Consider the following 13,688-nt stretch of genomic DNA (forward strand, 5'->3'; position numbering starts at 1 on the left):
AGACTTCTCTCGCGCTGCCCCCCTGCACTGGAACAACCTCCCGCCACCCATCAGGCTTTCTGATTCCCTTACCTCCTTCAAGCGCTCCCTCAAAACCCACTTTTTTCGACTAGCCTATCATCCTCCTAACCTCTTTTGATCCTCCTATCCTGCCTCCGTTCCTACTTATCCTGTTGTTTTTCGTTCGTCCACCCACCTATTTTTAGTCTGATAACTCTTATGAGCAGGGCCCTCCTGCCTCACGTACTCACCCTACCTCATTACCTCACCTGTCCTCCTGTCCTGTTCTTCCCTTCCTCTACTTCATCTTCAGTCTCCTCGACAATTTTGACACCTACTTCTGAACTGATGCTGATTTTATTTCTACCAGCTATACCCCTATTTATACTGTATTTTTCAACACACCCTGTACGTTACCTTGTCATTTGTTTTTTGTTTGCTATGTACGGCGCTGCGGACACTTTGCGGCGCCTTATAAAGTACTACTACTACTATTATTATATGATATACTGTAAGAAGTGTACCACAGATGTATTGTATTATTATATGATATACTGTAAGAAGTGTACCACAGATGTATTGTATTATATGATATACTGTAAGAAGTGTACCACAGATGTATTGTATTATTATGACATACGTGTACCACAGATGTATTGTATTATTATTATATGATATACTGTAAGAAGTGTACCACAGATGTATTGTATTATATGATATACTGTAAGAAGTGTACCACAGATGTATTATATTATATGATATACTGTAAGAAGTGTACCACAGATGTATTGTATTATATGATATACTGTAAGAAGTGTACCACAGATGTATTGTATTATTATATAGGAAGTGTACCACAGATGTATTATATTATTAAATGATATACTGTAAGAAGTGTACCACAGATGTATTGTATTATTATATGATATACTGTAAGAAGTGTATCACAGATGTACTGTATTATTATATGACATAAGTGTACCACAGATGTATTGTATTATTATATGATATACTGTAAGAAGTGTACCACAGATGTATTGTATTATTATATGACATAAGAAGTGTACCACAGATGTATTATATTATTATATGATATACTGTAAGAAGTGTACCACAGATGTATTATATTATATGATATACTGTAAGAAGTGTACCACAGATGTATTGTATTATTATATGATATACTGTAAGAAGTGTACCGCAGATGTATTGTATTATATGATATACTGTAAGAAGTGTACCACAGATGTATTGTATTATATGATATACTGTAAGAAGTGTACCACAGATGTATTATATTATATGATATACTGTAAGAAGTGTACCACAGATGTATTGTATTATATGATATACTGTAAGAAGTGTACCACAGATGTATTGTATTATTATATAGGAAGTGTACCACAGATGTATTATATTATTAAATGATATACTGTAAGAAGTGTACCACAGATGTATTGTATTATTATATGATATACTGTAAGAAGTGTATCACAGATGTACTGTATTATATGACATAAGAAGTGTACCACAGATGTATTGTATTATTATATGATATACTGTAAGAAGTGTACCACAGATGTATTGTATTATTATATGACATAAGAAGTGTACCACAGATGTATTATATTATTATATGATATACTGTAAGAAGTGTACCGCAGATATATTGTATTATTATATGATATACTGTAAGAAGTGTACCACAGATGTATTATATTATTATATGATATACTGTAAGAAGTGTACCACAGATGTATTGTATTATATGATATACTGTAAGACGTGTACCACAGATGTATTGTATTATATGATATACTGTAAGAAGTGTACCACAGATATATTGTATTATTATATGATATACTGTAAGAAGTGTACCACAGATGTATTATATTATTATATGATATACTGTAAGAAGTGTACCACAGATGTATTGTATTATATGATATACTGTAAGACGTGTACCACAGATGTATTGTATTATATGATATACTGTAAGAAGTGTACCACAGATATATTGTATTATATGATATACTGTAAGAAGTGTACCACAGATGTATTATATTATTATATGATATACTGTAAGAAGTGTACCACAGATGTATTGTATTATATGATATACTGTAAGACGTGTACCACAGATGTATTGTATTATATGATATACTGTAAGAAGTGTACCACAGATATATTGTATTATTATATGATATACTGTAAGAAGTGTACCACAGATGTATTATATTATTATATGATATACTGTAAGAAGTGTACCACAGATGTATTGTATTATATGATATACTGTAAGACGTGTACCACAGATGTATTGTATTATGATATACTGTAAGAAGTGTACCACAGATGTATTATATTATTATATGATATACTGTAAGAAGTGTACCACAGATGTATTGTATTATATGATATACTGTAAGACGTGAACCACAGATGTATTGTATTATTATGATATACTGTAAGACGTGTACCACAGATGTATTGTATAATATGATATACTGTAAGAAGTGTACCACAGATGTATTGTATTATTATGATATACTGTAAGAAGTGTACCACAGATGTATTGTATTATATGATATACTGTAAGACGTGTACCACAGATGTATTGTATTATATGATATACTGTAAGAAGTGTACCACAGATGTATTGTATTATTATATGATATACTGTAAGAAGTGTACCACATATGTATTGTATTATTATATGACATAAGAAGTGTACCACAGATGTATTGTATTATTATATGATATACTGTAAGAAGTGTACCACAGATGTATTGTATTATATGATATTCTGTAAGAAGTGTACCACATATGTATTGTATTATTATATGACATAAGAAGTGTACCACAGATGTATTGTATTATTATACGATATACTGTAAGAAGTGTACCACAGATGTATTGTATCATATGATATACTGTAAGACGTGTACCACAGATGTATTGTAATATTATATGATATACTATAAGAAGTGTACCACAGATGTATTGTATTATATGATATACTGTAAGAAGTGTACCACAGATGTATTATATTATTATATGATATACTGTAAGAAGTGTACCACAGATGTATTGTATTATTATATAATATACTGTAAGAAGTGTACCACAGATGTATTGTATTATTATATGATATACTGTAAGAAGTGTACCACAGATGTATTGTATTATTATATGATATACTGTAAGAAGTGTACCTCAGATGTATTGTATTATAGGACATAAGAAGTGTACCACAGATGTATTGTATTATTATATGATATACTGTAAGAAGTGTACCACAGATGTATTGTATTATTATATGATATACTGAAAGTAGTGTACCACAGATGTATTGTATTATTATATGATATACTGTAAGAAGTGTACCACAGATGTATTGTATTATATGATATTCTGTAAGAAGTGTACCACATATGTATTGTATTATTATATGACATAAGAAGTGTACCACAGATGTATTGTATTATTATACGATATACTGTAAGAAGTGTACCACAGATGTATTGTATTATTATATGATATACTGTAAGAAGTGTACCACAGATGTATTGCATTATTGTAGGATATACAGAACTTGTGTACAATCACGGCTCCCACGATGTCCATCGCATAGTAAAAAAATCGCATCGCATGCGATTTTTAACAGAAATGCATCCAAATGCATTGAAATTAGTATCAAACATTTTCAATGGCCCCCAAATGTCATTTTTCAGGCTGTACCACCCCCACTATCAACACGAACCCGAGGCATGGCGAGCACATTGCGTCCGCGAGGGGCGGCGGTACGCGTCCTACGACCTTTTCATACCCCCACTATCCACGTCGGCGTGGAGTTGAGAATAGAAAGTGCGGCGAGCGCAGAGAGCCACCGAGCCCGAAGCATGGCGAGCGCAGCGAGCCCCGCGAGGGGACACGGATACCTTCACAGATGTATTGTATTATTATATGATATACTGTAAGAAGTGTACCACAGATGTATTGTATTATATGATATACTGTAAGACGTGTACCACAGATGTATTGCATTATTATATGATATACTGTAAGAAGTGTACCACAGATGTATTGTATTATATGATATACTGTAAGACGTGTACCACAGATGTATTGTATTATATGATATACTGTAAGACGTGTACCACAGATGTATTGTATTATATGATATACTGTAAGAAGTGTACCACAGATGTATTGTATTATATGATATACTGTAAGACGTGTACCACAGATGTATTGTATTATATGATATACTGTAAGAAGTGTACCACAGATGTATTGTATTATTATATGATATACTGTAAGAAGTGCACCACAGATGTATTGTATTATTATATGATATACTGTAAGAAGTGCACCACAGATGTATTGTATTATTATATGATATACTGTAAGAAGTGCACCACAGATGTATTGTATTATTATATGATATACTGTAAGAAGTGTACCACAGATGTATTGTATTATTATATGATATACTGTAAGACGTGTACCACAGATGTATTGTATTATATGATATACTGTAAGACATGTACCACAGATGTATTGTATTATATGATATACTGTAAGAAGTGTACCACAGATGTATTGTATTATATGATATACTGTAAGAAGTGTACCACAGATGTATTGTATTATATGATATACTGTAAGAAGTGTACCACAGATGTATTGTATTATTATATGATATACTGTAAGAAGTGTACCACAGATGTATTGTATTATTATATGATATACTGTAAGACGTGTACCACAGATGTATTGTATTATATGATATACTGTAAGAAGTGTACCACAGATGTATTATATTATTATATGATATACTGTAAGAAGTGTACCACAGATGTATTGTATTATATGATATACTGTAAGAAGTGTACCACAGATGTATTGTATTATATGATATACTGTAAGAAGTGTACCACAGATGTATTGTATTATATGATATACTGTAAGACGTGTACCACAGATGTATTGTATTATATGATATACTGTAAGATGTGTACCACAGATGTATTGTATTATATGATATACTGTAAGAAGTGTACCACAGATGTATTGTATTATTATATGATATACTGTAAGACGTGTTCCACAGATGTATTGTATTATATGATATACTGTAAGAAGTGTACCACAGATGTATTGTATTATTGTAGGATATATTGTAAGACGTGTACCACAGATGTATTGTATTATATGACATAAGAAGTGTACCACAGATGTATTGTATTATTGTAGGATATACTGTAAGAAGTGTACCACAGATGTATTTTTGCATTCACGTTGTACATCTCAGGAGGAACGAGTCCAGCAGGCTCTGTGATGAGGAGATGAGATGCTTATTGTCGTTTCCTAGCTGTTGTGTCTGAGTGACCCCTGCACCGCAGGTAGCAGGCTGAGTGGTTGTCGTCCTGTGTGCAAAGTGTTTGTAGTAACAGGAGACTTCTGTGTTTCATTAGGTGCCCAGGAGATAATCAAATAGTCTCCACCTTCCTTGGAAGTTAAATATTCTAAGGAAATTGGATTAATCTTTTTGGCATGTAATCATTGCAAGTAAGATGGTCTGATTAATATGCGAACCCCTAAGGTATATGGGGGAGGCCCTGACTGGGTGATGAGAACAGGGTGGAATTACCCCCTGTGGTATTCTGTGTGGATTCTGGATAAAAGGCACAAGGTTTGCCTGTAAAGTTGTACATCTGCCTGTATCTGACTGCTGTAACATCTTCTGTATACCGTACCTCCTAGAGATAAGAGAGGGCCCTTATAGGGACTTCTATTTGAGCAAATAAACCTCCTTTGCCTGAAGACGACCGGTTTCATCTTGTGACCAATAGGATTACTGCACTAATCCCGTTCTCCCCCTGTACTGGGTAAAGGATCCAGCGTCTCCAAGCTCCCGTCTGCTAGCTACCGACGCAGAGGCCAGTGGGGACCAGTCAGGGTGTGTCAACAGCGTATCGACACATACACCTTATCAGATAGTACTAAGGTGCCGGCATTGGGCCTGAGGAGATATCCGTGGTTCCAGACACCACATGGTAGGAGTCTGGTGGTGGCAGCGATATCCCCGCCCACTGCATAGTGGGTGGAGTCAGTAACAGGCGGTTACTGATGGTAACAGGGAACCCCCTACTGGCCAGGTCCCATGAGAGCAGAAACCGCCATCTGCGATCCCGGAGGGTGTAGGGCAGGCGTTCGGTCACAGAGGGGTAACATGTATGTATATAAATAAGGGTACTTGGGTATGTAGGGTTATTCTAGGTCTCTCACCAGATGGAGTAACATGGACAGATGCCCCAGTTCCAGTCGTCCTTCCTCCCGGACATTGGTCACCGAAAAAGAGAAAACGTCTCCAGATTTATCTGCAACTAGGATGCGGGTCCCACAGGCTGAGAAGGTGAGAGATGTGCAGCGCCGGGTGACGAACCTGGACACAAACAGAATCATACTCCTAGTGACATACTGTAGTAACATAGTACATAGTAATTAAGGCTGAAGATAGACATTACTGCATCGAGTTCATCCTATCTAACGTGTAACTACTGATTAAGTCATATCTATAGGATTCCCTTAGTGGCTGCATCCAGTTTTGATGTAAATTCAGTAACAGTAGTTGCTGTAATCACCCCACTGGCAATGAGTTCCAGAATGTTACTGCTCTAATGGTGAAGAATCCTCTTCTTAATTCAGTACGGAATTTATATTCCCCGAGCCTCAGTACATGACGCGTGTCCTAAGTATAGGCCTGTAAGTGACCAATCACCTCCCAGTTCCATATGATTCCCAATCCTGTATGTGAACATACTAATCATATGACCTCTCACCCTCCGTTTCTCCAGTGACAACATATTCAGCCTGGTATAACCTATCTGTGTATTCTAGTGATTTCAGATTACAGACCTGTGATTCCAGACCTGCCCCGCTCAGGAGAGTTTGGGGCTGCTCGTTTGGCCGCCTGAGTTCCCCCCCAGCCGCCCTGAACATCCCTAAGCCTGCCGTCTGGTCACTGCTGTGAATGGTGAAGGGGGCAGTCGCACTGAATGGCAGTGAGAACAGGGGGGGGGGGGGAGCGACAGGGGAGGGGCTACCGCTAAGATCAGTGGTGGGTTTTTCTGGGGCAGGACAAACCTGCCCAGATAGGGATTAATGAATATATTAAACAAAGTGGGTCCCAATATTGAACCTTGCGGGACTCCACTCTGGACCTTACCCCAGCTGGAATGTATGCCACTTACCACCACTCTCTGTCATCGATTATGAAGCCAGTTTTTAATCCAATTAGAAATGTTATCTCCTAACCCTAAATTACCTAGTTGCATTAATAACCTTTTATGAGGCATCGTGTCAAAAGCTTTAGCGAAATCACGCAGTATTACATCAACAGATTTCCCTAAGTCCAGCCCCCTACTGACTTCCTCATAGAAGTTAATTGAATTAGTCTGACATGATCTATTTTTGACGAACCCATGCTGAACCTTACTTATCACTTTCTCCTGTTCTAAGAAATTTTGGATACTATCTCTTCTTATTCCTTCTAATATTTTCCCCACAATGGATGTAAGGTTGACCGCTCTATAATTTTCAGGGTTAGTTTTGCTACCTTTCTTCCATATTTGTACTATGTTAGCTATGCGTCAGTCACTTGGTACCGTCCCCGAGTTTGTTTCCTTGAATATCAGATATAATGGTAGTGCTACAACAGAACTCAATTCTTTTAGTATCCTAGGGTGTAATCCATCCGAGCCAGGAGATTTGTTACTATTTAGGTTCTGTAATCTATTTTTGACCATTTCACTGGATCCATTTCAGTGGATGATCACTAAAACCTACAGTTTGGGAGCAATCAAGAGCCGAGCATTAGATCTGTGGGAGATCTTCTGAAGATTCTTCCCTTGTAAATACCGAAGCAAAAAAATGAATTGAATAATTCCATTTTCTCTTTTCCTTCTATTACCAGGGGACCCTGCTTATTTTTTAGTGGGCCAATATTTTCCTTCATTAACCGTTTCCCGTTTATATAACTGTAGAATTTTTTGGGATTAGATTTGCTATCTGCTGCTTTTTACATTCAGTTTCTAATTTAGCCATCTTGACTGTATTTTTACATTTCTTATTACATTCTCTACATGCGGCAAATGATTTGGGTGTCCCATCTTGTTTAAACTCCATTTAAATTTGGTGACCGTTCTATTATCTTATGTAATACAAATACGTGGGTATGCTCTTGGTGCATTGTCTTCCCTCTTTTGATATCTAACTGGGTGACAGAACCCACTGGCCCCCCGACCTGCAGCAGCGCCAACCAACCACATACCGGAAAGCAGAATCTTGAGCAGCAGCACCAGTGGTAAGCTGACTTTTGTTTTTGGTGCCGGGAGTAGTGATGATAGCCTCCTCAGTCTGTATTTGGCTGAACGAAGCAGTAACTGTATTACAGGATTGTTTTGATATCACAGATTGGAACTTGTTTATTCAGGACTCTTTATGAGATGTGGAATTATTGGTTTCCTCTGTCTTGTCATAAACTGATGCATTGGTAATGTTACGGTTCAGAAATGTTTTAAGCAATTCTCTAATAATAAACCGTGGATAAATGGGGAGGTATGTTCCTCGTTACGAAGTAGGGATCAGACTTTTAGGCGAGGGGACTTGATTGTGTATCGCGAGGCTAAAATTCTCTTAAAGAAGGGGATACGCAAAGCAAAAAAAAGGAGTATTCAGAAAAAATTGAATCTCAGTTTATGAATGATCAGGACTCTAGGAGCATGTGGAGGGGTATTCATAATCTGACAATTACAAGGGAAGTAGAATCTTTGGTACATGACCTGAGCCAATTTTATACTAGATTTGATAGAGACAATAGGTGGAATATATGTAAACTCCCCTTGTCAGATGATGAACCAACAGTTGTTCTTTGTTAACGAGGTGAAGAAGGGCCTGGAAAGCAGCCAGCCCAGATTGAATCCTGGGCAGGGTCCTGAAGGGATGTGCTGGTGAACTGGTCCTGAAGGGATGTGCTGGTGAACTGGTCCTGGTCCTGAAGGGATGTGCTGGTGAACTGGCCCTGGTCCTGAAGGGATGTGCTGGTGAACTGGTCCTGGAGGGATGTGCTGGTGAACTGGTCCTGGTCCTGAAGGGATGTGCTGGTGAACTGGTCCTGGTCCTGAAGGGATGTGCTGGTGAACTGGTCCTGGTCCTGAAGGGATGTGCTGGTGAACTGGTCCTGGTCCTGAAGGGATGTGCTGGTGAACTGGTCCTGGTCCTGGAGGGATGTGCTGGTGAACTGGTCCTGGTCCTGAAGGGATGTGCTGGTGAACTGGTCCTGGTCCTGGAGGGATGTGCTGGTGAACTGGTCCTGAAGGGATGTGCTGGTGAACTGGTCCTGGTCCTGGAGGGATGTGCTGGTGAACTGGTCCTGGTCCTGAAGGGATGTGCTGGTGAACTGGTCCTGGTCCTGGAGGGATGTGCTGGTGAACTGGTCCTGGTCCTGAAGGGATGTGCTGGTGAACTGGTCCTGAAGGGATGTGCTGGTGAACTGGTCCTGAAGGGATGTGCTGGTGAACTGGTCCTGAAGGGATGTGCTGGTGAACTGGTCCTGGTCCTGAAGGGATGTGCTGGTGAACTGGTCCTGGTCCTGAAGGGATGTGCTGGTGAACTGGTCCTGGTCCTGAAGGGATGTGCTGGTGAACTGGTCCTGGTCCTGAAGGGATGTGCTGGTGAACTGGTCCTGGTCCTGGAGGGATGTGCTGGTGAACTGGTCCTGGTCCTGAAGGGATGTGCTGGTGAACTGGCCCTGGAGGGATGTGCTGGTGAACTGGTCCTGGTCCTGAAGGGATGTGCTGGTGAACTGGTCCTGAAGGGATGTGCTGGTGAACTGGTCCTGGTCCTGAAGGGATGTGCTGGTGAACTGGTCCTGGTCCTGAAGGGATGTGCTGGTGAACTGGTCCTGGTCCTGAAGGGATGTGCTGGTGAACTGGTCCTGAAGGGATGTGCTGGTGAACTGGTCCTGGTCCTGAAGGGATGTGCTGGTGAACTGGTCCTGGTCCTGAAGGGATGTGCTGGTGAACTGGTCCTGGAGGGATGTGCTGGTGAACTGGTCCTGGAGGGATGTGCTGGTGAACTGGTCCTGGAGGGATGTGCTGGTGAACTGGTCCTGGAGGGATGTGCTGGTGAACTGGTCCTGGAGGGATGTGCTGGTGAACTGGTCCTGGAGGGATGTGCTGGTGAACTGGTCCTGGAGGGATGTGCTGGTGAACTGGTCCTGAAGGGATGTGCTGGTGAACTGGTCCTGGTCCTGAAGGGATGTGCTGGTGAACTGGTCCTGGTCCTGAAGGGATGTGCTGGTGAACTGGTCCTGAAGGGATGTGCTGGTGAACTGGTCCTGGTCCTGAAGGGATGTGCTGGTGAACTGGTCCTGGTCCTGAAGGGATGTGCTGGTGAACTGGTCCTGGTCCTGAAGGGATGTGCTGGTGAACTGGCCCTGGTCCTGAAGGGATGTGCTGGTGAACTGGTCCTGGTGGGATGTGCTGGTGAACTGGTCCTGGTCCTGAAGGGATGTGCTGGTGAACTGGTCCTGGTCCTGAAGGGATGTGCTGGTGAACTGGTCCTGGTCCTGAAGGGATGTGCTGGTGAACTGGTCCTGAAGGGATGTGCTGGTGAACTGGTCCTGGTCCTGAAGGGATGTGCTGGTGAACTGGTCCTGGTCCTGAAGGGATGTGCTGGTGAACTGGCCCTGGTCCTGAAGGGATGTGCTGGTGAACTGGTCCTGGTCCTGAAGGGATGTGCTGGTGAACTGGTCCTGGTGGGATGTGCTGGTGAACTGGCCCTGGTCCTGAAGGGATGTGCTGGTGAACTGGTCCTGGTCCTGAAGGGATGTGCTGGTGAACTGGTCCTGAAGGGATGTGCTGGTGAACTGGCTATGATCTTTACTTACATTTTTAACATATCCCTGCAACTTGGTATTGTCCCAGAAAAGTTTAAATCCACCTTAGTTGTCCCTATCCCAAAGAAAACCTAAATAGAAAGTCTGAATGACCTATTGCTTTGACTCCCTCATCATGAAATGTTCTGAGAGGCTAGTCTTGGTACACATTAAAGGTCAATTGCCCGCTGGTTTTGACAATAGTCAATACGCTTATAAGCCTAAAAGATCACCGGAGGATGCGCTATTGTCTGTCGTCCACTCTTCCCTTTTTCATTTGGAAAAGCCAAATACATACGTTAGACTGTTGTTTATTGATTATAGCTCCGCGTTCAATACGATCCTTCCCAATACGGCTATGTTATGTAATTGGATTTTAGATTTCTGGTAAATAGGCCCCAACAAATAAAATTGGGAGACCACGTGTCGTCAGTCATAAGGATTAGTCCAGGCACTCCCCAAGGATGTGTCTTGAGCCCGACTTTATTTTCTCTATTTACGTATGATTGTCATCCGCAGGCGGATACAAATCTGATAATAAAGTTCGCTGATGATACCACGGTTGTGGGACTTATTATGGATGGGGAGGAGAAGGATTATAGAGACAAGGTGAGCACCTTCGTGAATTGGGGTAGAGATAATAATCTACTGTTAAATTTGACCAAAATGAAGGAAATCATAATTAATTTTAAACGTAGTAGGAAATCGGAGCTAGAGACCCTACTTATTGATAAGGTAGAGAGGCCGACAGAGTTACTGGGAGTTATTATCTCAAATGATTTAACTTGGTCATCAAATATAATAGCAATGGCTAAGAAGGCGAATGTGATTAGGTTCCATAAATGTGTTATTGATAGAATCCGGTCATATTATATTGTGGTATGGTTTGAAAATAGCACTAAAAAGATCTTAAGAGATTAGAGCGGGTGATAAACACTGCGGCGGCCATTATTGGCTGTGATTTATCCTCTATTGAGGATATTTTTATTAACAATTGTCAGCACAAAAGTAATAGAATTGTGCGGGATTCATCCTTATAATTACATCTTCTCTTTTTTACCATAAAAAAACGACTAAGGTGTCAGGTCGAGGACTCACGCACGAACAATAGTTTCTTTCCGGCGGCAATTGTCAATTTTAATGGAAATTGTTAAATTGCATATCTCTGTGACAGATTGTTTCTGTTGTTCTACAATGACAATAAACTATTATCTGATCTCCCAGTGTTCACTGGCACAGAAGGGGAGAGATATACCGGTATGGAGTCAGTCTACTGATGTATATGGATGGGTAGATGAGGGAAATCGTGTATGTGCTGTATGTATGATGGAGGATATGTACAATATATAACAAATACAAAAATACACGGCACTCCAGAGGCAAAGATAAAGCAGAAATACGGTGTATTTAAAGCAAATGACAAGCTTTCGGGGTATTAGCCCCTTCCTCCGGTCAACACCTACAGCCTGATGAAGGGGCTAATACCCCGAAAGCTTGTCATATGCTTTAAATACACCATTTTTCTGCTTTATCTTTGCCTCTGGAGTGCCGTGTATTTTTGTATTCGTTATATTGGACTCTTTTCAGGCACCGGGGCTAGCTGTTATTCGCTGTTTGGAGTGAGTGCTGTGTATGTGAGGGAGGCAGCATATGTATGTATGTATGTATGTATGTATGTATGTATGTGAGGGAGGCAGCGTATGTATGTATGTATGTAAGTATGTATGTATGTATGTATGTATGTATGTATGTATGTATGTATGTGGGAGGCAGCATATGTATGTATGTATGTATGTCAGGGAGGCAGCATATGTATGTATGTATGTATGTATGTATGTATGTATGTATGTATGTGAGGGAGGCAGCATATGTATGTATGTACGTACGAGGGAGGCAGCGTATGTATGTATGTATGTATGTATGTATGTGAGGGAGGCAGCATATGTATGTACGTACGAGGGAGGCAGCGTATGTATGTATGTATGTGGGGGAGGCAGCATATGTATGTATGTATGTATGTATGTATGTATGTGAGGGAGGCAGCGTATGTATGTATGTAAGTATGTATGTATGTATGTATGTACGTATGAGGGAGGCAGCATATGTATGTATGTATGTATGTATGTATGTATGTATGTATGTATGTATGTATGTGGGAGGCAGCATATGTATGTATATATGTATGTATGTATGTATGTATGTATGTATGTATGTGGGAGGCAGCATATGTATGTATGTATGTATGTATGTATGTCAGGGAGGCAGCATATGTATGTATGTATGTATGTATGTATGTGAGGGAGGGAGGAAGCATATGTATGTATGTGAGGGAGGCAGCATATGTATGTATGTACGTACGTATGAGGGAGGCAGCATATGTATGTATGTATGTATGTATGTATGTATGTATGTATGTGAGGGAGGGAGGAAGCATATGTATGTACGTACGTATGAGGGAGGCAGCATATGTATGTATGTATGTATGTATGTATGCGAGGGAGGCAGCATATGTATGTACGTACGTACGTATGAGGGAGGCAGCATATGTATGTACGTACGTACGTATGAGGGAGGCAGCATATGTATGTATGTATGTATGTATGTATGTATGTATGTGAGGGAGGGAGGAAGCATATGTATGTATGCGAGGGAGGCAGCATATGTATGTACGTACGTATGAGGGAGGCAGCATATGTATGTATGTATGTATGTATGTATGCGAGGGAGGCAGCATATGTATGTA

At 40.2% G+C, this 13,688-nt stretch overlaps 1 protein-coding gene across 3 annotated transcripts in view; it reads right to left on the reverse strand.

Moving 5' to 3' along the window:
• Positions 1–13,688, reverse strand: part of WDR4 (WDR4 tRNA N7-guanosine methyltransferase non-catalytic subunit) — a 189,701-nt gene that overhangs the window by 132,063 nt on the left and 43,950 nt on the right. For all 3 annotated transcript variants that reach the window (XM_083171428.1, XM_083171427.1, XM_083171429.1), the window contains exon 5: positions 6,295–6,451. In XM_083171428.1, the coding sequence (XP_083027554.1) occupies positions 6,295–6,451 (157 nt within the window). The remainder of the gene's footprint in view (positions 1–6,294; positions 6,452–13,688) is intronic.

This window comes from Crinia signifera, chromosome 2, assembly GCF_055691185.1.
Source record: "Crinia signifera chromosome 2, ASM5569118v1, whole genome shotgun sequence".
In the NCBI taxonomy this organism is placed as follows: domain Eukaryota; kingdom Metazoa; phylum Chordata; class Amphibia; order Anura; family Myobatrachidae; genus Crinia; species Crinia signifera.